This window comes from Haliotis asinina, chromosome 11 (assembly GCF_037392515.1).
Source record: "Haliotis asinina isolate JCU_RB_2024 chromosome 11, JCU_Hal_asi_v2, whole genome shotgun sequence".
In the NCBI taxonomy this organism is placed as follows: Eukaryota; Metazoa; Mollusca; class Gastropoda; order Lepetellida; family Haliotidae; genus Haliotis; species Haliotis asinina.
Window position 1 is genome coordinate 22,005,205 of NC_090290.1, and position 26,306 is coordinate 22,031,510.

General features: G+C 37.1%; 1 protein-coding gene across 14 annotated transcripts in view; it reads left to right on the forward strand.

Moving 5' to 3' along the window:
- LOC137256363 (coiled-coil domain-containing protein AGAP005037-like) overlaps window positions 1–26,306 on the forward strand; it is a 240,659-nt gene that overhangs the window by 112,237 nt on the left and 102,116 nt on the right. For all 14 annotated transcript variants that reach the window (XM_067794154.1, XM_067794160.1, XM_067794165.1 and 11 more), the window contains exon 2: window positions 20,407–20,720. In XM_067794154.1, the coding sequence (XP_067650255.1) occupies window positions 20,407–20,720 (314 nt within the window). The remainder of the gene's footprint in view (window positions 1–20,406; window positions 20,721–26,306) is intronic.

Sequence of the window (26,306 nt, forward strand, 5' to 3'; positions counted from 1 at the left end):
ATCAGATTTACTTGTCACTTTGGGAAATCACCTTGAAAAGGAATGAAACTAATGAAAAAAGGAAGTAATCATTTTAAAACACTTTAATTTATTTATTTTATTATTTAATTTACGTCCTCCAGCAAGTCCTAGTTTGTTTCTGCATTTTCAATCTTACTAAACAGATTCTCACTTTTTTCTGTAAAAGAACTGATTTTATGTACATTTTAATGTTATCCCTCGAGATTTATTTTGAAATAAATATAACACTTCAATGTCAAATTTCTGTTCCAAAAGTTAAGCAAGACAGATTTTTCACTGAAAGAGGAAAGTAAAGTTAGCTTTCCACAGTAGTGTTTCTCAGTGCAAAAAAATCTTTAACTTTAATTTGAGTCTATTGCCTGGCAACTGCTCTGCCTGTTAGTCTATTATCAGCCTTGCTGTACAGTGAATGTTCAATACAGGTCTTGATTAAATGACCTAATGACTCTAGGGAGTTTTGTTGGAGTAAACGTCTGTAAAGATATTTTGCTGATGCAAATGTATGTTGACTGATTTGTGAGAAAGCAATCACTTGAGAGTGGTTTGCATGTTTGAGTGCAGGAAATATATTCCACATTCTGTGCCAGGCTTCATGTTTTTTAAGGTAATACTTGATGCGTACAGCGTTTTGTGGTCAATAGATCAAATGGTACTTTTCTTTAGCCTTATTTGGTTTTAATCCAAATTTTAGCAATTCCTTCCCAGATGGCCCGAATTAAAGAGTGAACAGTGTCTTTTCAGGTGTTCAAAATTTTGTATCTGAACATTTCTTCTCAACCTTTCCCTTGTCAAAGGATGAACATTGCCTTGTCATCTGGTCCCAAGTCAAAGAATACACATTGTCTTGTCATCTAGCCCCAAGTAAAGTTATGAATATTGTCTTGCTGTTTGGTCCCAACTTAAAGGATGAACATTGCCTTGTCATCTGGTCCTAAACCACCAAAGAATAATTTAGCTTCTGGTCGCAGTCTAGCTAAGGAATTTTTCAATTGTTGTTTTGGGTTAGAGGTAAATATACTGGCTTATTCTGAGCCCCAGTGAGTCCCCATATTTCTGATTTTCACCAAAGTGACATTCTGACACAAGCAAATACTGGGGCTTTTGTCCCATGTCAGCTAAATGCCGTGATATGACCATATTACTGTTTCAGCATCAAACCAAGCTTTGCCACAACAGATTGTGATAACCTGTCAGCTATAGACAGGTTATAATTGTCTGTGTTTTGTGAACAAAAACAGATACTATTGACCCAGACTGTGACCCAGCAGTTTGTTGTTCTCATTGTGTTAGACTAACACTAAATCTCCGAATGTAAATCCTTTTCATAGGACCACATAAATATTTATAAATTGAAAAGGAGCCCCATTCAGATGAGAAAATCTAGACTAGCTCTATTTAGAGCTTTAGCATTGAAGGGAGAATTAGTCAGTAGGTAAAATATTGTGGTTCAGAGACTGTGAGATAGACTACATTGCAGAGAGTGACGAGCAGTAGGTAAAATGATGTGACTCAGGAACTTTGAGACAGACGATCAGTGTATCCTTGAGTTCAGCCGAGACTACTGGAGCTGTCAGCACTGCTGACATATCTCTGGAGAACTGATGTCAGTGTGTGTTCCTTCCAGATGAAGATGCTTTGGAACCTCCATAAGAAAATTTCCAAACTCACAAATTGGCCAGTAAAGGTCAGACACATTCACTTTGATTACAACAACGGGACACTTCAGCTCAAAATTAGTCTGGTCAGTGTCAAGCCTGGAAAGCGGTATAGCATCTCCTAGACTAACACTTAGTCCCTGAATGTATATAGGAGCCTCAGGGAGTTTGGAGATACAAAAACCTGAGGAAATCAAGACTTGCTTCATTTAGGGCTTTGGCATTGCAGGGAGGGGTAGACTACAGAAAATAATGAGGTTCTGACATGGTCATCTCCTTTCAATCCAGATAACACCACTTATATAATTTTCTCATCATGATAAAAACAAACCAATTTTTGTTGTCTTAGTTAGAAGTGATCTTTATGTTGTAAGAGACAACTAATGGGATCGGGTTGTCAGACTCACTGACTTCTGCTGACACATGTTTTCATATCCCATTTGTGTAGATTGATGCTCATGCTGTTGATCACTGGATTGTCTTGTCCAGACTTGATTATTTATGACTCCTGTCATATAGCTTGAATATTGCTGGGTGTGGGGTAAACCTAAACACTCTCTCAGTCACTGGAGCTGGTGGACTGGTGACCTTGAAACACAAGGGATAAGGTCATGGTAACATGATTCAAAACTGTTGAAAACAAGCTATTGTTAGATTGTAATTTCAATTTTTTACAGCTTTGTGAGATCATTATTCATAATATTTGTTGTGTCATGATGCAAAGCAGACAATTCTTTGGTGTGAATGATAATACAAGAGTTCTTGAGTACTTTTGAAGGAATGGTAATTTTCAAATGTGAACAAAATTCCCACCTTTGGTTTGATGGATTATGAAACAGGAAATGTTAATGAAACATGGTTTTAAAAAGCTGAGTTGCTAGTTTGATCTTACACAGCTGAATGTTTTTGTCAATTGTAAAACATGACCTAGGAGAATGATGTCACAGCAACCTGATGGCAACCTGTAGCAGATAATCCATCATTTGCTTTGTGCAGCTATTTCCAGTGGGATTTGTGATTCAACTGGTTTGAATGGACTCTTGTGTTCACAGGCTATGGGAAGTTAGGTTTTTGTGTTACATTGTTAAAGACTTAACTGACTCATGACTGCACAAGTGGCCATGTTATCTCAGATATCACAAATAATCCCACAGAGTTGCATCCATTGGGAGTGCCCAAAATACGAGATCATGAAGGCGAATCAGGAATTACGTTTGGTTGGTGTGTCAGCACCATGTAGATGGGTACAGTGTGAAGCCATTTCTGGTGCCCCTGTCGTGATATTGCTGCTACAAGTAGCGTATTAGTTGGTTTTGGAGCAATTGGGTAGCCTTGTGGGTAAAATATCTGCTCATCATGCTGAAGACCAAGGTTCAATTCTCCACAATTGTACACTGTTGATAAATCTCTAGAGCGTATCCCACATGAGTAGAATGTGTGAAGCCCATTTCATGTACCCGTTGTGATATTGATTTCTGCTAAAAAGTGGCGTAAAACAATACTCATTCAATGTGAATGGGTTTTCTCAAAAGTGGTATATGATCAGTGTTGCTAGTGGGTGGTCCTCCACTTCAAAGGGACATTCTGTGATACAGCTGAAATACTTGTCAAAAAATACTTGTCAAAGATGCATTTAACAGTTCTCGAACTGATCTAGTTTTTCCGCAACATATCTGAACTGTATAGCTTGTACAGAAGTTGCAAATATGTTTATGAATGTGGCATTCACTTTTGTTGACACCACCTAAATATTCCAAATGTTTTCAATCTGTAAATACCACAATGTAATAGTAGAAACAGGTTATTGGCGTACCACTACGATATTTCTACACGGACATAATATAGTAGTCTGTCATGCAGACCCTGCTGCAAGTATATCCAAGAAAGCCCATGCAAGTGTAGAAAATGTGTTTAAAAAGTTAAGATTTCCACAGCTACAGGAAATTAAAGTCTCTAGGTTCCTTTTCATTATATTTTATTTGCTATGAGATTTTTTTCTGTAAAATATTTCAGAAGCTATTAATTGGTCTAATAATATAGACATATAGCACGGCATTCCTTGTACAATCTGTAGATATGACACCAAATATTTTACAAGTACATAATATAGGTGTATCGTCAAATCCCAATGAGTTGGCATCTTGAATATTATGCATTTAAGGATTGACTGTGTATTTCTTTCGTTGCATTGAAGTATGAAACTAAAAACCAAGGTGCAAACTGTATGAATCCGCGACAGTTTGAAAAGTGAGAAATGGAAGTGAAACCCGATGACATGAAGTTAGTGGAACTGAGATTGTAGTATTTGCACAAGCAGAAAGAAGCTGTGATGTGACTGGGATTGCGATGCCATGAACTGATGTTCCAACGTGCGCATGCTCTTGTCGAGGCGTTGCAATGTTATTAAAGTTCACTGATAATTTTGAGTTGTTTGTTTATGTTAACTACAATGTATCACTTCAATGTTTACCCAAAGTTCATTAAGGTACCCGAGTGCAAGGGAATTTCTCGCTGTGTAAAGGTATTCCCCGACATTCCTCAGGTTCGAAAGTAGTCCGGTTCGGTGGACGTGGCTTATTTTTTTTCAGATTCATTTGGGAAATGAAATCAAAAGAAATGTTCCCAGTTAACCAATCAGATTGCCATAATTTTAATGAACACAATAAAAATTTAATTATAACTCAATGAACCTGTTGGTCTCGACCATTCCCTGTTATAAGAATGTTGTAGTTGTCATCATTTGATTTTCATAAATACACTTGATGACTCGAGAAGGAAATTTGGTCCCATGAGATTCAGAAAACAACAATGTTGTGTATATAATCCGAAGTATTGAGTAATGAGAATTTTATTGGTTTATCTGACAAATCCAGTTAACAAACCAGCACGACTCACACTGTTCCTTCATGGACAGGTGAGTTCACTTGGCAGATTTGTTATTTTACTTGTCTGATGAAGACGATCCACACACTGCCGTCAAACCACCAGCATAGGTATCGAAGTGTTGAAGTTCTGTCAAGGACTGGAGGAATTTCTTGAGTTGGTTGCAGGCATAATCAACAAACATTTTTCCCACCTGGCAAGTGTCCGCAAATTTGTGGATAATGTAAGAGTAATTCACAGAAACGAACATTAATGTCAAACTTTTTCCAAAAGTGACTTCGCCGTCATGCCAATAAATTTTGTTCATGGATTTTAAGAGGTACATGTATTTTGTATTCCATTGTGCTTGTATTCAAATTGTATTCATTAATATACTATTTGTTTTCATCATTTATTTCATCTGATATGTTGGTGTGCTATATTTTGATATATGATGTGCTGGATAAAGGAATTGTTCAATATTCGATCACTTTTTTCTACCCTCATAGACATACATATGTTTCAAATACATTGATAAGTCAAATTTATCGCTTGGTCCCCAGCATTTGACTCATCAGGATTTGACTGTATAGCAAGACATCCTTGGTAGAAACAGTCTGTAGATACAAGAAAATATTTTTTTGTTAAAGTAACAATCTGTATACGCAGATACTTCGACATATTTTTGCTAGTCATATTCTATACATACACAGCAATATATTCTTGGTAGAACTACCACAAAGACATTCTTGATGGACTACAAACTAGATTTACCACCAAGGTATGCTAGACAGACATAATTTATAGACACACCACCAATATTCTATTTGTAGAAGCAATCTACAGATTTACCACCAAGATATTCTAGACAGACTCATTCTGCAGATATTTTTTAGACCAAACTTAAGCTTTGTATGTCTGGAATGAAAGAAATATTGTTTACTGGCTTCTCAAAGAAGCAAAAGAACTGTTGTAGGTATTCTGTGAAGTACCGATATATATATGTATCTTCTCATTCATGACTTCACACTGCTTGTGTCACTTTCTCCTGGACCATAACTCAGTCCTATTTTTTATTGGTTGGATCATAGATAAATAAATATTTACTTATATGTTTTAACCAACATGCCTTATTAATAAAATTGCTTTGAGACTGCTCAGTGCTTAATAAAGACTTTTGAAGTTCAGCCTGAGAATACAGTCATATTTTGACAAAGTGTTTCACTGACACATTTTGGCAGAAGTAATTTGTATTTGTGTGATTTCTGTTCTTCTGGCAGACAAGAGGAAATTAATTTTGTTGACATTATTTCTTTTCAAATATGACTGAAGATTAGTTCATATCACATCTGAGTTTTGTACTGGTGTTTTTGAATGTACACATGGATAAGAAGATGGTAAGAATGTATTAACAGATCTTTTTGTGCAACCTTTTTAAACCTGTAGTCTCAGAATGTGTAACTATTACAATGAAAGGCCTTGGTAGTTCAAGTTTTTGTTCAAGTTAATCTGAGATAAATATGGAGAATAGAACTTGAGGATTCTATGGTTGAAAAAGGCACAACAGAACACCAGTCCACAGTCTATTAGATGGTTATATGAAATGACACAGAATCTTGCTCAAGGCACACCCCAACATTGCTCATTGCTCATATCAAAACCCAAACTGCAGGGTGAGGGCATTGTGAACAGTTCATGCAAATACCCTTCATCATAGCAATATATCCAGCATTTTTACTGTCATCACCCCATTAAGTCTTCAGATTTATATCAAAAGTCCTCTTCACCATAAACTGTACATAATCAGTTGTGCTAAGGAATGTGGTAACTAGCTACTCAGATTTTGGATCATGAAGATAGTAAAACCTGATTCCCTTCTTGTATTTAGAAATATTGTTGCATATTTTGAAGCAGTATAGCCAGAGAATTATCAATTTTGAGACCCAATTTCAATATTGGCATGAAAGAAGATGCTTGATGGGCATTTAGAAGTTAAAAGGAAACATACCAACATATATGGTATTATTCTTAATTATCTATAACACAATGTTTCAGGGTGAATGGGGCATACTGCTTGAGAAACATTCTTGAAGTTGTAATCATTAGGTGTGACAAGTGTTTATGTTTGATCAACATCTTTGTTGTACAGTAGTCATGTTGTGACACTTGTACTGATTTCAGTACAGAAGTTGATGATCCATAAACCCTTGTTACTCATGTTGTAACTCCATACCATGTGGTGCTGTGGTATAAAAGAATTAGTGCAAATTATTGATAAAACGTATTTGCAAGTGTAATAAATGTAACATCTGTCAGTGAAAAATATGACACATGTCATCACATCCCATTTGTGTAGAATGATGTTCATGCTGTTGATCACTAGATTGTCTAGTCCAGACTTGATTTTTTTTTCACAGACCGCCACCATATACCTGCAATAGTGCGACATAAAAGTGAACTTGCTCACTCACTCAGTAAAAATTATCATTGACATTATTAAATATAAGTACTGTGAGTAATGTAGAATCTCTGTATTAACATTAACACTCTGGATATCATTGCATGTCATGCCAATAAGCATGATTTCATAGTTGATACGTTTCTTGGGATGACCTAATCATGTGACATTTTGATTGATAAGCTTATTTCTGTTTGAAGTGTGCCAGAATTGGATATCTACAGACCACCGTGAAATAGGTACAATATTTACTGTCCAAACTAACAGTGTCACTCACCAAAGATGGGTAGAGATCAGACTGGCTGGATATTCTTGCTTGGTAGCGGGGTGGTCTTGCCTGCTTTCCATGTTTTCTAGATCTGTATGTCTTCTTGTTTTGTTCTACTTGCAAATTGGGTGGTCAGGCTCCAAACTTACTTGAATGCTGTTTACCAGCAAACATCACCTCTTCAGCACCCTGCGCTTGTCATAAGAGGCAACTAACACAGTCTGTTGGTCAGGTTTGCTGACTTGGTTGACACATGTCTTGGTTTCCCAATTGGGCAATTCAATACTTATGCTGTTGATCATTGGATTATCTTGTCCGGACTTGAAGTTTAGAGACTGCCACCGTCTAGCCCGAGTATTTTTTGCGTAAGTTATAAACATCAAACAAAGTACTTAATCATCGTATGATGATAGTAGATGTTACTCATGATATTAACCACTGGTTTGTGTGGCGGAGACTCAATGTATGGACTGCCATGAAAAATAATAATGTCACAGCCACTCTTAAATTGTTTGTATGTTTGTTGTTTAATGCTTTAACGCTGCACTCAGCAATGTTCCAGTTTTATGATGGTGGTCTGTAAACAATCACGTGATTAACAACATGAGCATCGATCTGCACAGTTAGGATGATAAGATGATATGTTTCGACCTAGTCAGTGAGACTCATCAGACCACCCAGTCCTGTTAGTCACTTACTACAAGCATAAGATTCTGAAGTCCAGTGCTAACCCGGATAACCACACGTAACAGGCTTATACAACAACAAACAACCCAAAAAATCTGGGCAGTTCTTGGTGGGTCCTGCCACCAGCATGTAATAACCGACATGTAGTCCAGTCTCTGTAATTAATTCCCATCCAGCAAGTGTCAGTCTTTATTTGCACTGTGATGCTACCTGTCATATCTGGTTTATACTGGTGGTAATTCTCGTGTGCCAGTGTAATTCACCACATTAGCGTCTTGAGAAAAACAGCACTTCCTGTGATGGTCAGGGATGATGTTGCAGATGCCGCTATTTGATGTGTGCATCGATATGCAGACAGGGCCCCAAGTGACATTCACATGCAGACAGTGTCACAAAGAAGTGTTATTCTCACCAAGCCTGGTGTAATAACGATGTTATTCATTTGAAGTCTTGTGTGATAACACAGTTATTAACTTGCAGTGTGGTGACAAAAAGCCTAAGTGAACTTGCATTCCATGTCCAGCCATATATTATCAGAGATGCTTGTCTTTGGTCGGTTAACTTTGGCTGTCATTAATGCTGAAGATAAATCTGAAGAATATCACTTTAATGTTCATTACAAATCTGTGACATATCTATGTATTAGACAAGGTTTAAATTGTGAAGTTGGCTAATTTTGAGTTTTTTGCGTCAAAATTTCTAATTTCAGATATGTATTACTTTTGTTCCAAGTAGCAGACGCTGTATTTCACAGTGTAGAGTTATGTCCCTTTCCGATATCAGGATCCATTACTCATGGCTTAATAACACTGATTGTGATAAATATTCATTATCCAAATCGGTAGAGTGATGTCTTAAACATGATGATAGTAATCCCAATATTAATCCATAAGGTTATGATGGTTTATGAAACTTTGTGCTAAACTTGTTATGCTGTTATTGTAAAGTTGTCAAAGTTTATGATCAGTGAGATTAAATTCCTGGAGTCACTTCATCAAGAATGTCAGTTTGATTAATGTAAAACCTGTTTGAATCGATTGTTGTATTTTTATGTATATGTTAGTTGTGGCCTTTCAACGATTGAAAATCTCTATCACAACTTTGTAGCACTGTGGTTTATTTAAGGTGCAAAGCCCTACTTTTTATCTTTGCTTTGTCCAAAAAAAAAAACCCCAAATATTTGCTGTTGCCCTAACTGGAAGGTGCTGTATGTCTTTTTGATATGAAACTGCAGTCACCTACATTTCTTACCATGGTGATTTGAGTTCATTGCCAACTGAAACCATGGTAGACCTTGATCATAGAAGATTATAAAATGCTGGACAAAAATGGTCATCATATGGGGAGGAGTGGTTGTGTAGCCTAGTGGTTAAAGCGTTCCATCACCATGCCAAAGGTCCAGGTTCGATTCCCTTCATGGATACAATGTGTCCTATCCTATGGTGTTGCTGAAATATTACTATAAGTGGCATAAAACTACTCACTCACTCATCAAGAGTATTTTATCCAAGTGATTAATTTGCATTAGCTTGGCACACCAAATACCTAGGTTTGATTCCCCACATGGGTACAGTGTCTGAAGCCCATTTCTGATGTCCCTGTCACTGTTGATGGGAACATAATACGAAAAGTTGTATAAAACCAAAATCACTCACTCATCATCATCCTCAAACCGATACACATAACTTACTTTTGTTCAAACAAACTTCAAGATTCCCCAAGTGATTTTAAAGTGTAAGAAGTGCCACAGTTTCTCCGTCCTGAGATGCAATGGTTGGGATGGAGATAAGGAGCTTGGTGCACCTGTCTCTAGTCTGAGAAAGGTTAAGTAAGTTAGTGAGTTGCGTGGGAAGTGATTACAATATTCTGACATTTTCCCATGCATTACTGCAGTGTATACATGATACACCTGAAGCATTCCTCAAGGTCATTGTTCACAGTGCGCCAGAACTTGGTCGATCGTGAGGGCAGCACTTTCTGTTACAGATTTTACATGACCAATAAATGTGCGTCCAATGTGCACCAAGGCATTGTTTAGGTACAGACAATATATCATTGAAAATAAGTAGGGGATATTGACAGACAGACAGATTGTTTATTCAGTATAAGGCCTTTGTCCCCAAATCCAGAGAGATTTAGGGTTAAAAAATATCCCTGTGCATTGAACATATTTGTATAAAGTACAAGAGAGTGACATAAATATATTAAATATTATTTTGCCTTATTTGTTGTGCTTTGTATAAAAAAATTGAAGTTTTATGGAAAATATTATGATCTTGAGACAAAATTATGGAAACAAAGTTTTGTTGAGAGGTGGACTTAATGTGTTTACCAATAAGTGTATTACGAAAAGAACTATAAACTTCACAGATTAAAAGTACATGATAATTATTTTCACTAAAATATTTGTTCTTTGATAAAGAGAGAGGACAGAGTCTTTCTTGATATATCCCCAGTAGGGGATATTGGATTTACAAGATTGATCAATCGAAATTATAAAGCCAAGGAGGAAACAGATGATGAAGAGAAATTAAGGGAAAATGTGGCAATTTATTCCATTCCTTTGGAAATGTTTCATCTTTGGAAATGTTTTCATGGATATATGATACTTTTTGTCATACGCATTTGCACTGGCTAATGATATGCTCTTAAAACGGAATATCCCCTACTTTTTTTTAATGGTATATATAAACTTAGTCCAGGCAGATACATACAGGAAATGAACATTTGATGAATGTCGTCAGTTTGAATTCTGAATCTTTTTATGCACTTGAAATATATATAACCTGTATCTCAAGAGATGCACAACAAAATTGATCATTTTTCATGAAATATATTAAATAATTTGATCAATTTGAATAGTCCCATTTGTTTTGCTGACATTCATTTTTATTATTATATATCTTTTTCCCAATTAAGTATTTAGGTTGGAAAATGTTAGGCACTGATATGTTAAATTAGTCTTCGAAACAAGTAATAATTCAAAGTCAAGGGCTATTCCTCATGAAATCCCAGGATACAGGCAGTCCTGTAGATAATCCATAGGTTTTCTGGGAGAATGCTTGTGAAACTGACTGTTGATGTTAATTCTGTGAAAGTAAAACCTGGCAAGATAATAGAGTGACATCAATGGAGGGTTTTAAGTAAGAAGCAAGAATCGGGTCCCACTATTCACAAAGTACCTCCTGTCACAAGTAAACTCATCGTATCATGCAGGAGAGTGTCAGATTAAAGACAACTGTTTATTTCAAAGCTCAGACTCTAATCTTAAAAATAAAAAATAAGTTTTTAGTCCTGATATGAATGCAGATAGAACATTTGTTGTGATGTTTACTTTATTTTGAAATATATTCATTATAGTTTTTGTTAAGGTTATTTTTTATTCTTTTCATACAGATTCATAAATGTAAGATCATAAGCCCAAAATACATGATCATACACTTATGATGTATTTCCTGCTAAAATTCAATGCATATAGTTTGAACATTTTTCAATGCTTGAACTTCAAGTATGAGGCATATTTTAGTAATGCTATCTCTGTATTTTGTTTTAAACTTTCTTTGCAGTGGTCAAACTGAAAAGAGGTTAAAATGGCAGTTGGTTAGAGTAAGCTTCTCTATCAATACAGGGTGAATATTTTGCATTCAGGGCTATTTTTCTAATCAGCTTTCCTCTTGGCAGGAATTCCTCTGTAGTGGTAAACAGACATTTGGAAGAGATTTGGACTGGCATTATCTGGCGCTGTACATGTGTGTGTAGGGGGAACATGTTGGGGTGCTGTACAGCATGACACCATGCTGTAGATCCCCCCACCTGATGCTGGTTGAATGTTGTTGTCCTGTACCTGTGTCAGATGCTTGTTAAGTATTGTCTCACCTGTGTGGACACTTAATGAATATTGTTGTCCTTCACCTGTGCTGGACACTAGTTGCCTGTTGTGCTCTCACCTGTGTTAGACACTTGTTGAATGTCGTTCTTTTCCTGTGTGTGGCACTTGTTGAATATTGCTGTCCTTTACCTGTGTGGGGTACTTGTTGAATATTGTTATCCTCTACCTGGGTGGGACACTTGTCCCTTGTCTGTGTTGGACACTTGTTGAACATGGTTGTCCTTTAGCTGTGTGGAACACTTGCTGAAGGTTGTTGTCCTTTAGCTGTGTGGAACACTTGCTGAAGGTTGTTGTCCTTTAGCTGCGTGGAACACTTGCTGAAGGTTGTTGTCCTTTAGCTGTGTCAGATGCTTGTTAATTGTTGTCTCACCTGTGTTGAGCACTTGTTGAATATTGTTGTCCTTTATCTGTGTGGGACGATTGTTGGATATTGTTGTCATTAGTTTGTGTTGGGCACTTGTTGGGCATTGTTGTTCTTTACCTGTGTAGAACACTTGTTGAAGGTTATCGTCCTCTACCTGTGTCAGATGCTTGTTAACTGTTCTCTTACCTGTGTAGGACAGTTGTTGAATATTGTTGTCCTTCACCTGTGTAGGACAGTTGTTGAATATTGTTGTCCTTCACCTGTGTAGGACACTTGTTGAATGTTGTTGTCCTTCACCTGTGTTGGACACTTGTTGAATGTTGTTGTCCTTCACCTGTGTAGGACACTTGTTGAATATTGTTGTCCTTCACCTGTGTAGGACACTTGTTGAATATTGTTGTCCTTCACCTGTGTAGGACACTTGTTGAATATTGTTGTCCTTCACCTGTGTAGGACACTTGTTGGACACTTGTTGAATGTTGTTGTCCTTCACCTGTGTAGGACACTTGTTGAATGTTGTTGTCCTTCACCTGTGTAGGACACTTGTTGAATATTGTTGTCCTTCACCTGTGTAGGACACTTGTTGAATATTGTTGTCCTTCACCTGTGTAGGACACTTGTTGAATATTGTTGTCCTTCACCTGTGTAGGACACTTGTTGAATGTTGTTGTCCTTCACCTGTGTTGGACATGTGTCTCATCTTTAAACAAGATGTTTAAATGCTTTAAGCTTTTTGTAAGGATGATGTCAAGAGCATCCAAATACACTATAATTGTTAGTAAATAGGATTAAAGAAGCACTGATGTTTTGAAGGAGCATTTCTGGTGTATTTCATCAAATAACAAAAGAATGCAACCCAAGGCAATTTTCTTTAGAACTTCAGAACAATATTTTACTGTGATTGAGGCAGGGAGTTTTTGATGGTGAGAGGGGAAACAAATAATTAATTTATAAGGGCCTGAATTATGTTTGACAGGAACTTGTTCTTCACAGCATCAGCATGGAATGTTTATGTACATGTGTATACAAGTGTTATCAGTGGTATACAAGTGTTATCGCTGGTATTCAGTTGGTTTCTCTCTTACTGTGTGTACAAACAGTCATGATAATGTCGACATTTTGAAAAGCAGCCATCAACCCTGAGATGATAACATTTGTGTCTACAATCTCTATAGCACATATGTCTTGCCCAATTCAAGATCTTTGGGTGTTTCAAGATCTTTGGGTGGGAGGGAATTTCATGTTTTGAGGAAAACAAAGACTCCCCATAAGTAAGTACACATGCTGTACTTTGGCTGAAATGGATTTCAAATGTAAAATTAGATGCCACAAAAACTGACAACTTGCAAAGAGAAATTATTTACAGAGTGTGTTTCCATATTGTAAATATCATATTTTAGGACTGATTCATGTTTCATGTGAGCTGTGTTTGAGCATGAGATATTTATTCCTTGTCATTGAGATGTATGGCACAACTTGAAGGTGAAAATCTGTTGTATCTTGTCATTTTTGCCATCATGTGTTTTGAGAGACTGCCCCTTTAGTGTTTCGTTCAGTACCAGTGTTGACTTGCACAGTGTTGATCTTAGCGCTACAATGATTGTAAATTCCAATCTCCACCATAGGCCTAAGATAGTCATAGCACTAAGATTGTTTTGTGCAAGTGGGCCCAGGTCTTTAGCTGCTGTTTGTAGAAACACCCAGTTATCTGACCCACATACCTATGTATTGGGAGGTAATAAATAATTAATTCAGTCTGGTTCTTCATAGATTAAAGCAGTAAGTGGTTACTTATAGAGACCTCGTGTTCATATGCATGTTGGATAATAATAACATCTGTAGTGATAAATAATTATTGATCAACTTATGAAGGTCAAAGTTATAACTGACCTGTGAAGAATCAGTTCCCAATTGCGCAGATTGATGCTCATGATAGTGATCACTGGATTGTCTCATCCAGACTCGATTATTTCCAGACTGCCACCATATAGCTGGAATGATGCTGAATTTGGCATGAAAATAAATGTCACTCACTCACTCATTCACTCACTCAGTGTTTGAGACCACCATAAAGCTGCATAAAGCTGGAACATTGCTGAGACTGGCATTCTGCAAACTACACACAACAATTGATCAAAATCATTGTATAAAGCTTATCTTGATATCAAAGGCATGTGTAAATGTAATATGACATTCTGAACTTAAAATGCTTCATTTTCCCACTAAAACCCACAGTGGTTTTGTTGGTTTTGTGTAAAAATATTGTCCCCACAGACACATGTATTTTAGTACTTTCTGCATTCTTTTAATCTGTGGGACATGGACATCGTTGCCAGATTATCCCACAGATTGCTATATCAAACAAATCCTATAGATGTAGGCCTGTAGCATCAAGAACTCTCACACCACATGAAAGAGACCACCTGTAGTAGGAAAATAGTATCTAAGATTTCATGAGGCTTTCCTTACAACCGGTTAGGTATGTTTTCAACAAATAGACCAGCAGTGAAGTGTATCCCTATCAGAACTGCCGAGAACAGAATATGTCTCAAGGCTACATATATAACTGTATGTTCAGGTAGTAAACAGTGCATGAAATTGTGAAAGTGTCAGTGAACAACTTGCAAATATTCTCTTTTGTCAGATGTCCATTCCTAAGGGGTATTCCATGTGTTAATAGAAGCCTTGAGATTGAAGCCTTGTATTCCAGATTTCCACCTGGTTTTAATGTCTGTGTCAGGTAATGTTGTTAGGAAAGTATGATCAAGGGATGCTGTTGGAGAACTCAGAGTTCAGTTGTGTATTTGATTAAGTTTATTTTCTTAAATATTTTTTTTGAAGGGCCATAATCATTTTGAATGCTCGTTTCAAATGTTTCAAATGACAATTCAAGACAAAAATTTCTTTTTTGCTTTGAAAATGTGCTGATGAATTTCACTTTAAGCAAAAAAGTAAATTAAATAAAGTGAAATTAAGATTTCAAACCCTTATGATTTACCTTCCCAATTGAACATTTATATCTCAGAGTGGTATTGAACTTAGTATGAAAGTTGTTTAAACAAATGATCACAGATTCTAATTGCTATTATTGGTTTGTATTTAGCATGGTAGATATAATTATATAAGTCATCTGTACAGAATAAAGAAGTTGGGTTTCCATAAAACTAACTTCATTTCCTAAACTTCCAGATGGCCAATCAAGGAAGATAAACTGCAGTCATGAAAATATCAGTGTTCTCAACTCAAGTAGCAAATTTAACGTCAGAATAATGACCCCGAAATGTCATTGGATATGTAACATTAGATATGTAAAAACTGTACTATGTTCAGCTCTGAAATATGTGCAACACTGTATACGACAACTATCGTACCAATCAATGTTTCATATGTTCCACTGTTTACTTGGATGAGAAGAGAGAATAACAGGAGCATTATCCAAGAAGTAAATTACTACTCGAAAACTCATCCATGAAGAATTATTCCCCCTCTCACTTCACTTGGAGTCATGGTCACAGGCCCCAATATGGTAGCGCCATCATGCTCCAGACTTTTGAGTTGTGTTCAAACTTGTGTCATTTAGTCATGCCAGTAGATCATGCAGTTACATGAAAAGCTTCGTAATCTTGAGGACGAGTACGTAAGTACTCATGAGTAGTTCAAAGCAAATACTTGAGTACTTTTAGTTGCTACCTTGTTCAGCCCTAGATGGGAACAGATATAGCATTTTCATCTAGTGAGTAAGTGAGTGAGTTTTGTTTTCCACCGCTCTCGGCAATATTCCAGCTATATGGCTGTAAATAATCCAGTCTGGACAAGGCAATCCTATGATCAATAGCATGAGCATCGATCTGCACAAATAGGAACCAATGACATGTGTCAACCAAGTCAGCACGGCTGACCACCTGATGCTGTTAGGCGCTTCCTATGACAACCATAGTAGCCTTTTACGGCAAGCATCGGTTGCTAAAGGCCTATTCTACCCTGGGACCTTCACAGGTCACTGTCATGTAAGGCTCCACAGTTTGCTGTGTGAAGTTGCATCCTTAGGACAAATCAGGAACACATAAATCTTAGTTTGCCCCAATTATCTCATTTTTCTATGTTTGCCAGCACCATGCCTCTCCTTGAGGTAAAGGTCTAAACCCTGCATCACCTTCAACTTTCCAACAACATCTATAAAATGAACACACCGTCATGTAATAGGAATATTGTTCAAAGGAGAATTAAACCCAGATCTCTCACTCACCCTGTGAATGGGAGTTTTTTTTATGAACATGTAATGTGATTAAAAAGTAACTTTGACATTTTGTCTGGAGATGAAAGAATGATGCAAGATTGAATTCCTGAATGTCGTATTTATCAAAGTCAGGCATGTAAGAATGCCACCATTTGATGATTATTACAACTGACCATCATGGCGCCAATGTCCTGGTGTAATAAAACATTAATAGAAATTCCCTGAAAATAGATTACTCCAAGAACTCTTTGAACCCAAGGAATGGTAAAAGAGTTCCTAATCCCTGTTCCCTGGAGAAGGCTGACTCCAAGACAGAATTCTGTGTGATCTTCAAAATAAAAAGATTTTTAGGTACATTTTCATAGAATGAAGCTTTTGCACTTATCATTCAGTTTGTTAATTAACGCAAGTGTATTTCATAAGCTGGTTCAGAGAGGATATGGGATTTGTATAATTTGTATGATATTATTTCATAGGTCCAAGATGTTACCTACCAGCTGTAGAATATAAGAACGACTGAACAACATCGTGGACGGTTAAGTAATGCCATACATGGCCCTTATTGGAAAGTAAATGCTCAATGCTAATGAGGGTACTACTCAAGATACTAAGGGGAAATTGTGCTGAACGCTTATGGTGACCACAATTTTTAAGCATGAAAGGAGAAAATTAAAATGAATTTTGTCACTAAATCCAGTGATTGTCATCATGAACTATGATTGTCGTCGTGAACCTGAGTTTGTGCAATGGGGAAATTTGTCAGTTGTACATTGTAGTTAATCTGTAATCTGGAGATCATCTTCATATCTACCAAGCATGTCCGAACACATTTGTTTTTGTGTAAATCATATGGATAACTGTATATCTGGATATCTGGATTTCAGTCATTCATTGTTGAAATGGTAGCGACAATACACACTTCTTGGTTAAAATCACTTCCAAAACAGCATGGCCGTTTACAATTACAATTCACACAGTGTCAGATAGGCCTACACATGTCTCACATCAAAACACGTGGATACTTGCGCTGCGCTTCACATGGTCAGTGGTAGATGATAGCTTCGGGCAGATAAGTGAGTCAATCTTGTGTTGACTTACCTGGTTTGTTTGTAAAATGTCCTGTCCGAAACGAGAAACCAAACATTCATTATAGACAGTCACTCTACAGCATAACTGACTGCTTCTTTTTAAATTAATGAAAATTGACTGGCAGGTGGGGTTTCCGTGTATTTGGGATCAGGGTCTGGGATCTCACTGTTCTGGTCTTGTTCAAAAGTAAAATAATTCTTATCTTTATATCTTTATTCCAAATCTTGCAAATTCTTTGTTCTCTTTGTTCTCAGTATAGTTTGAGTACAGCTGAAGTACACCTGCAGTGCAGTTTCAAGCTGACACTGACATTGTTCTTGTATCCCAGTTGCATAGATTAATGCCCACGATGTTGATCACTGGATTGTCTGGTCAAGATTGAGTTATTTACAAACCACCGTCATACCTGGGATATTACTGAGTGCACCGTTGAACAGCAAACAAACAAATTCTTTCTTGTGCATCAAGGGAGACAACTGGACACCCTCCGGTAACACAACTATGTAGAAACAACAGCGCAGACACTTTGTAACATTGAGTAAAACATCACATTAAAATACTATGACTGAAGTCCTATTTAATAAATACTGACCCTGGACAGTTATGACAAGTGTTCATGTGGACAAAATGTAGTACATAGTATATACTGAAAGATATTTTTCTGACTGTTTTAGCATTTAGACAACTATAGTACTCATCAGCCCGTCATCACCAAAATGTATCAATAAGTACTTATTGTAAGAGACTTTTTGTCTTCTAACAATTAGGCCTTTAAAAGACTTCTTCACCTATCACCTTCATATGGAACTTAAGTAATGTAGCAATTAGTACTTACTGTGAGAGATTTTTTCCTAGTCTTTTAACGGTGAGGCCTTTAAATAACTTGTGGACCCATCATCTTCATGTGAGAAAGAAAATGTAGCAGTTAGAACGTACTGAGAGAAAATTTATGTTGTGTTCTTAACTATCCCAACTTTCAAACTCATCACCTTTATGAGGCCAAAATGTAGCAGTAGTATTTACTGCAAGAGATTTTATGTTGTGTTCTAACACTTAACCCACTGAAGAAAACAGCACCATGTCCACAGTCACTCTGGCGTGTTCTGTGGATCTATTATGCATGGACAGTCTACATTTATTTACTCAAGAGCTTGTTTTATTGCCTGATCTGTATGTAATGGGTGCACATGATGATTAAGGTCTTAAGTAATGGCTTGCAGAAAGACAATAAAAAGGCCTGTCTGTTTACTCAAAGTTTGCACAATGAATGATAAATATGACCATCCTAAAACAAGCAGAATAAACAATGGGGAGAGAACTGTTTTCTCTCTGACATTTTGTTTAGAAATGATTCAAATTTTGTTTAATATGGATTAAGGGTGGACAAGCTTTTGGTATTTTTGTGATCATATTTAGGGCAGACGACATTACAATGTCCAGGAAGATTCAAAGAACACTATGTGTAATATGGATTGTGAATGCATAGAAGTTAGAGTATATTCAAATTTTAAAATAGCTTTATATAAGAGAAGCTTGTCACAGTGATGGACCATTTGTAGGGGACCATTTAGTAGTGTGGTTGCCAATCTGAGCTTCTCACAGTCACAGCCAATAGTGGAGTATTTGACACTACTGCAGCTTCATGTCACAGCTCCTTACTGTGTTGGGTCTTTTCAACCATGCATGGAGTTGAACCTACTGATTGGTATGTTTACAAGTGATGACAGTCATAATAATGAATATATTTTATCAGTTAAAGAGCCCTGTTTGTCAGTTTGAAATCCTGTTTCATGTCAACTACAATTACTTTATTTAATTTGGTGGGTCAATAGAATGCCCATTAAAGAAGTTAATTTGGTGGGTTTTTTTTTTTTTTTTCTTTAATCCTAATCTTGTGCAACAAATGTTAATTGTCAAAATAGCATGTCAAATGGCTAACATTTTCAGTAATGACATCTTCAAACATTAGTTGCTGGGAACGTAACAAAATTGTCATATACTGGAAAGGGACTGACTGGTGTAGAAAAGGCTTCCAAGGGAGACAACTACTCAATCCTTCTGTCGTTTTTTCTCTTACACACATTTCTCATAAGATACCAGACATACCATCGTATTGCATACCAATGGCACCTATTCAGTTCCTTTTTGAAAAATTTTCCACAAGTTCTTTCTCTCAGTTATAAAATATTTACAGTTTTTAGTGCAATCAGAATGTAGGGTTGATGAACAATAGATTCTTGTGGGAACAAATCAATCACTGGAGGACATCTTGTATGGCTTCAGTGGAAGAATACTACTTCTGCATGCTTGCTGTAAGAGGTCACTAAAGAGGATCAGGTGTAGGTTCAGTACTTTAACAACTTGGATTGTTGTTCATGCTATCAACCTTTGGTCTGGCCAATCCATGATTAGAGGCTGCTGGGATCTTGCTGGCATTTTGCTTGGGAACTTCTGATCATTGCCATGCATCTGGTACATATTCATATTGAAGTCTACAGATTATTTCAGGGCGGTGGGGTAGCCTAGTGGTTTAAGTGTTCGCTCGTCACGCCGAAGACCCGGGTTCGATTCCCCACATGGATACAATGTGTGAAGCCCATTGCTGGTGTCCCCCGCCATGATATTGCTGGAATATTGCTAAAAGCGGCGTAAAACTAAAACTCACTCACTCACTACAGATTGACAAATCTGTATATGACAAACTTTATATCTCCAGATACTCACTCATTCACTCATTCACTCCCTCACTTACCCACTTTAAAAACTGTTGATCTTCACTGGAGTTCTTCATTATCCTACTTAATGTTATTCATCACATTTCATGAACAGTTTTAGTTGATAATCATGCTTAGTAATTTCTACTTTCTGCATTCCAGTGCCATCAGCCAGTCGGAGTATTCAGGAGAAGGAGAACACCGATTCCAGCAACCTGCTTGGGGCGGAACTTCGGTCACTTCCACCCCCAGAGCAATATGTTCATCAAGACCGCTCCCCTGGTGCCGAGACCACCATGTCTGCACCGGCAGAAGAACGCAACAGCATCCAAAGAGAGATGGTGTATGTGACCGCCAAAAACCGTCAGGGCAGTCACACGGGTCACCATGGTCGCAGACAGGTACCAAGGCGCCACACTGTGACGGCATCGAAGAATGACCCACATGCCATAGGATACCGGTCAGAGGGGGAGGAGGTAGGTGGAACATGTGACTAAACTCTCATTGCCTCATGCTGCCTTTGTCTGCCTACCTGGATGTTGGTGGATCACGTGACTTAACGCACGCTGCCTTTGAACAATTCTTACCCTTTCACATTTTTTATACCAAACCAGGTGGTCATCTAGTTTTGGGTCATTTTCTCCTTAAATTATCTTATAGATGTTTTGGGTGGTTTGAGCCACAAAATTATTTAACTCCTTCAGAGAAAATTTGTTAGCTGAAAAATAAAGTGTTGGCGGAAAATATTCTCTGACTCCAATAGAATCCCAAATCCCAGTCAGTCAAGTATCAAATGATTGTCACAAAAGAATCTGAAGAACATTCGATTCTTTCACATACATGTTATGTATGGTTAACTATAGCAGGTGAAAGAACCAAGTGTTTCTCAACTTCTTTTGTGTGGCATATATTATGGGACAGTCCCAGTTAAGGCAGAATCGGGCCAAATGAGACGAAGAAGTTTGAAAATGCACGGTTGACAAAATGTAAAGGATTGTTTGCTTTGTGTGTGCTAATATTCTTCCTTTCATATGCCCAGAGATGGATCCAGAGAGCAAAGGATGTGGAACATCCCTTTGTGATTTTTTTTTCACCCCACCAAGCAACCTGTGTCTATATGTTTTTTTAAGTGTGTGTTATTTTATATTCTTTCCATAAATTTCAATCTTTTGCATAACATGCATCTGACAACACAAGTGTTCATTCATGAGTGTCTACACATAAGTGTCTCTTGTCTTTGTAAAATTTTTATTTGAAACATTTGAATTTTAACTGACAATATACTTTACACAAACATCTTTGCACATTTGGTGAAACACTGCATGTTTTTCACCAGCTTCAAACTATTGTCTAAATATTCCAGCCTTATTTTCTAGGCGTGTAGTGTCCGCCTGAAGAATTATCAAGGGAGATAACTCTGTACACCTTCACTACACATGAATCACTCATTGAAACAACCATAAAAGTTGTACAAACTTCACTTTCAGAGGACAGTATCTTCAGCTGGGATTAAACATATGGGTTTTCTTTTGGTTGACAAAATGCCTGTTCATCAGTGTCATATTGTCTTGTAATGTTTGTATTTAAAAACATGTATGAAAAATGGTTTCATACTTTTGTCCTATGTGTGTCATTTTTGTCGCTGTCATATATCATCTGCATCATTTAGCATCCTCTGTGAAGAAACGGATGATTGCCCAAACAGGAGCATTCAGTTCAGTATTGAAAATAAACACTGGTGCATGTTTGACGTAAATGGGTTAAAAGATTGCCAGGTAAGTATTTATGAATCACTAACACCAGCTGGCTCAACAGATCATGTTGCACAGGCTGGTGTGGAGTGGTGTAGTTCAGTGTTTTAGTTGTGGCAGCTCTCCAGGACTCAGCCAGGCAACGTGCAGGCAGGTTCACATCTCTGCTCACTGCTGAGATAGCTGCAGGCATAAATATTGTTGTTTCCACACAGTGTTACCTGTAGCACTTGAAAGAACCCTGAGAATAAAATTTCTGAAACAAGGTCTTCCTGGGACAACACAGTGGAGCTTTGAGCATAGAGTCTCTATTAATGGGCATAGAGCCTTCATCATAGTGCTCAGAGCCTTGAGAATAGTGTTGTAATCATCCGAGTGCCTTGTACTTTAGGTTTGAGGAATGGGGTTTCCACAGTCAGGCTGCTGTGAAGAAGAGGTTATTCTTCCTTGGACAACAACATTGACCTTTGAGCATAAATCCATCATCATAAAGCATAAAGCCTTCATCATAGAGCATAAAGCCTTCATCATTGACCAGAATGTCTTGAACCCTATATTTGAGGGATGGTCAGATGTTATGAAGAAAATATCATTGGTCCTGGTACAACACCATTAACCTTTTGAGCATAGAGTCTTCATCTTTGAGCAGAATGTCTTGAACCTCGAGTTTGAGGAATGGTCAAGGTGTTGTTAGGAGGAGATTATTGTTCCTGGGACAACACTGTGGAACTTTGAGCATAGAGTCTTCTTCATAGGTCATAGAGTCTTGATCGTAGAGTTTGATTCCCTTGGTTTCACTGGTCATGGTGTTGGAGAGAAGAGATTGCTCTCAGGATAAGCATCAGAGAACCCTGAACACATAGCCCTTCATCGTAGGGCACATAGTCTCCATAACAGTGTGTTTAAGAACTGGGTTTGACCAGAAGACTAGATGATTGGTCCATGGACATCACCACAGATCTTTTATCTGAAAGCATGGAGTCTTCACCATTGAGCATAGACTGAATTTCATGAATGGTGGTTGACTAATGTGCTGTGAAGAAACATACATTATCTAATGTCACACAGAGCTTGGTATTGAACATGTTTTGGGGAAGAGATATTTGTCCCATTGGCAACGCCTTGAGCAGGAACTCCAGAGTTTAAGGCAAAGTGGGGATAAGCATAGAACCTTTAACATTCTAGAATAATCTGTATAGAGCCTCAGCCATACTGAATAGAGCCTTGACCATATTCAATAGATCTTTGACCATGATTGATGGAGCCTTGATATAGAGCTCCAGGAAATAGATGGTGGGCATCATGGGTAATGTTTTGAGGAAGAGAATGTTTACAAAATGGGAAGTGGTCTTAAGCATAGAGCATTGTATGAGCAACAGGTCTATATTTCATGAGGTTATTTTAAGGACTATGCAAAGGTAAGTAATAATAAGTATTGTTTTAAAAGTATTGACTTTTCTTAATTGCATTCTGTGAGATGATTCATTCTTTCTGATATCAGATTGGGTATCCTCTTCCAATGTCAATTCATTCAATACCTTTTAATCAAGACAAGTGCATATTTATATTATGGTGAAAAGCGTTTTGTGTTACATGCTTTTACTGCATACGTTCAGTCAAGTCAGTGATTCTGTCACCATACAACAACCACACATGTTGATATTCTTTGCAAACACTGGATTCTTTTCTGATCTGGGAAAAATTAACAGAATACCAATTTGCTGATAGCAATGACAGAACATGTTTTTTACAGTGATCAAGTGAAGTTATTTGTCATGGCTATGTCTCTCTGATGTTATTGATCTCTTCAAGTGTGGTAGAAGAGAGTGTGAGTCAGTCCATGTTGTGAAATGTGCGAAACGTCGACTGCCTAGAGCAGTCTCTGTTACCACACCTGGATCTTCTATTGATTAAATATTCCGGTATTGTTCCCAGGATACTTCATCAGCACCTCTGAGCACTGCAGGTTTGATCATTTCACAGGTGTTCTGTGATGTACATGTATATGCCAACATTCTTTATACTGCTTTGTGAGATATGATGTCAGATTGTCAGACGGAAGGTTCTCATGTGACAATTCATTTGAAAGTTCAGAAAATTCTGCTTCTTTTGAGTATTGACACAGTTCATTCTCATCAGCAACATTTTTGTATTTTCAGAAGATCGCATTTGTTCTTTGTAATTTGATACCTGTCTGCCATATTGCCAGAAGCAGAAACCTGTTTGAATAGGTTTTGTTCTTTTTTTGAGTGCACACCTCTATCATCGTGACCCAGTGCTTGTTGAAGTAGCTTTCCTCTGCATTTATCTAAGAAATTTCCATCTATTGTTACAAGTTAATTTGTCTTTATATTCACATCCATATGGTACATAATGTATATAATGTGAATATGCCTTCAATTGTTAGTTTGAATAGGAAATTATGTCTACAAGATTAAGAATGAAGATGCTTATAAATAAATCTAATGGTCCTAATGATAAAAAGGCAATGATTTACTGTGATAAAGTGACATTTATTGGCTCAGATGTTAGGTCAGACATGATTGGATGTTGGGTGTGGTTGCATCTTGCAGGATGTGATCTGCAGACAGTGATGAGTATGCATCACCTGTGTCAATAGTCAGTGTAATTCTGGTTTTAGTAACAAAGTATGCCTTGTTCTTAAATGGAGAAATAATATGAAACAAGATCCTTTTGCGTCTTTGTTTTAATCAACAGGTATTAAATGATATCATTGTAACATTTGGGAGAAATATGAACTTTTGAGTTGTTGATAAATTTATATGAAAAATTATGTGTAAAGGTTTTTATGGTAACAGGTTTGTACTCATTATAGTGATATTTTCTTAAATTAGGGTAAATTTTAATATGATATATTATTAAACAAAGTGTTGAGAAAGGTAATTGTATCTTCTATACATTTAAATTCAAACATAGATGGATGAAAAAGTGTTTGATTATATTTTTATTTTTCAAACGTATTTAATAATTTTGTGTTTGTAGGGCAATACTTCCAGGTTTCATGTATGACCTTGTCATCTGAACAAGTTGTGTAGGTTGTCCTATGTATGGATCAATGTTATAGGTCATGTGTTTTCAGTATCAGCAGTAAGTTCCAAACAGACCCTTGTATTTATCATCATCATCATCATCATCATCATCGTCATCATCATCATCATCATCATCATCATCATCATATATTATAAAGCTTAACCTGGAACTGTTATCCTAAGCTCTCCCAAATCTGTCATATAACATACATACAGAACCTGCACTCACAACTCATAACAATTTCATAACAAAGTTAGATCTGCAGATACAGCTGTTTACCCATAATAATGAATGACTGGAATCAGGCAGGGTTATGAATTACCTTGTTCATTGTTTATAATAACTCTCCACAACTATGCACTAAACAAAGGTGTATAAGTTCCCCGCAGTTTGGATGTAATTTCATCCTTGAAATGTTTACACTAATAATTTACCCAGTGGTTTATTCACATCAAATTTCAGACCTTCATGGTGCTTTAAAAGTTAAAAATATTCAGGCGGACTTAATTGGCTGAAATCCCAGTGTACTGTGTTTGTATTACTGTTAAATATTCATAACGTGTAAAGATTAATTGCATCTCTTGTTGGAATGTGATTCTCATACATATGAATGGCTCTGGATTTTGTGGATTTTGACAGAATGGAAAAGTTGAAAGAGGTACATTTTTAGTACATGTCAGCAATTTTGTTGTATGTGGAGATAACAAGTTTTGATATATTCATAATAACATGGGACTGTTAGTTTGTGTGAGTCATCACAAGACCTGTGATATCTGAGCTGTCACATTTCAGATCTGATTGACATGCATAGACAAAGGTGGCCTAGTTCAGCCTTTGTCATGCCAGAATTCAAAGATTGTAAGTTTGAATCCCATTTTTGTACTTTATAATGATTCTTTGCTTGACATCATCCTACCCATGCTTGTGGTTTTCACATGGTGGTTAAAGTGATCACTCATCAGACTGAAGACCAGGGCTTGATTCCCCACATAGGTACAATATGCAAAGTTTATTTCTGGTGCCCCCTGCAGGGCTATTGCTGGAATTGCGGGATAATTTAGTGGTGAAAGCGTCAGTCAACCATGACGAAGAACTGAGTTCGATGCTGAGACCAGTATCATCTTAGACCAGACACTCATCAAAATGAAACCTCCTCTCTCTCTCTCTCTCTCTCTCTCTCTCTCTCTCTCTCTCTCTCTCTCTCTCTCTCTCTCTCTCTTTCTCTCTCTAACCCTCTCCCTGCCTTTCTCTCTCTCTCTA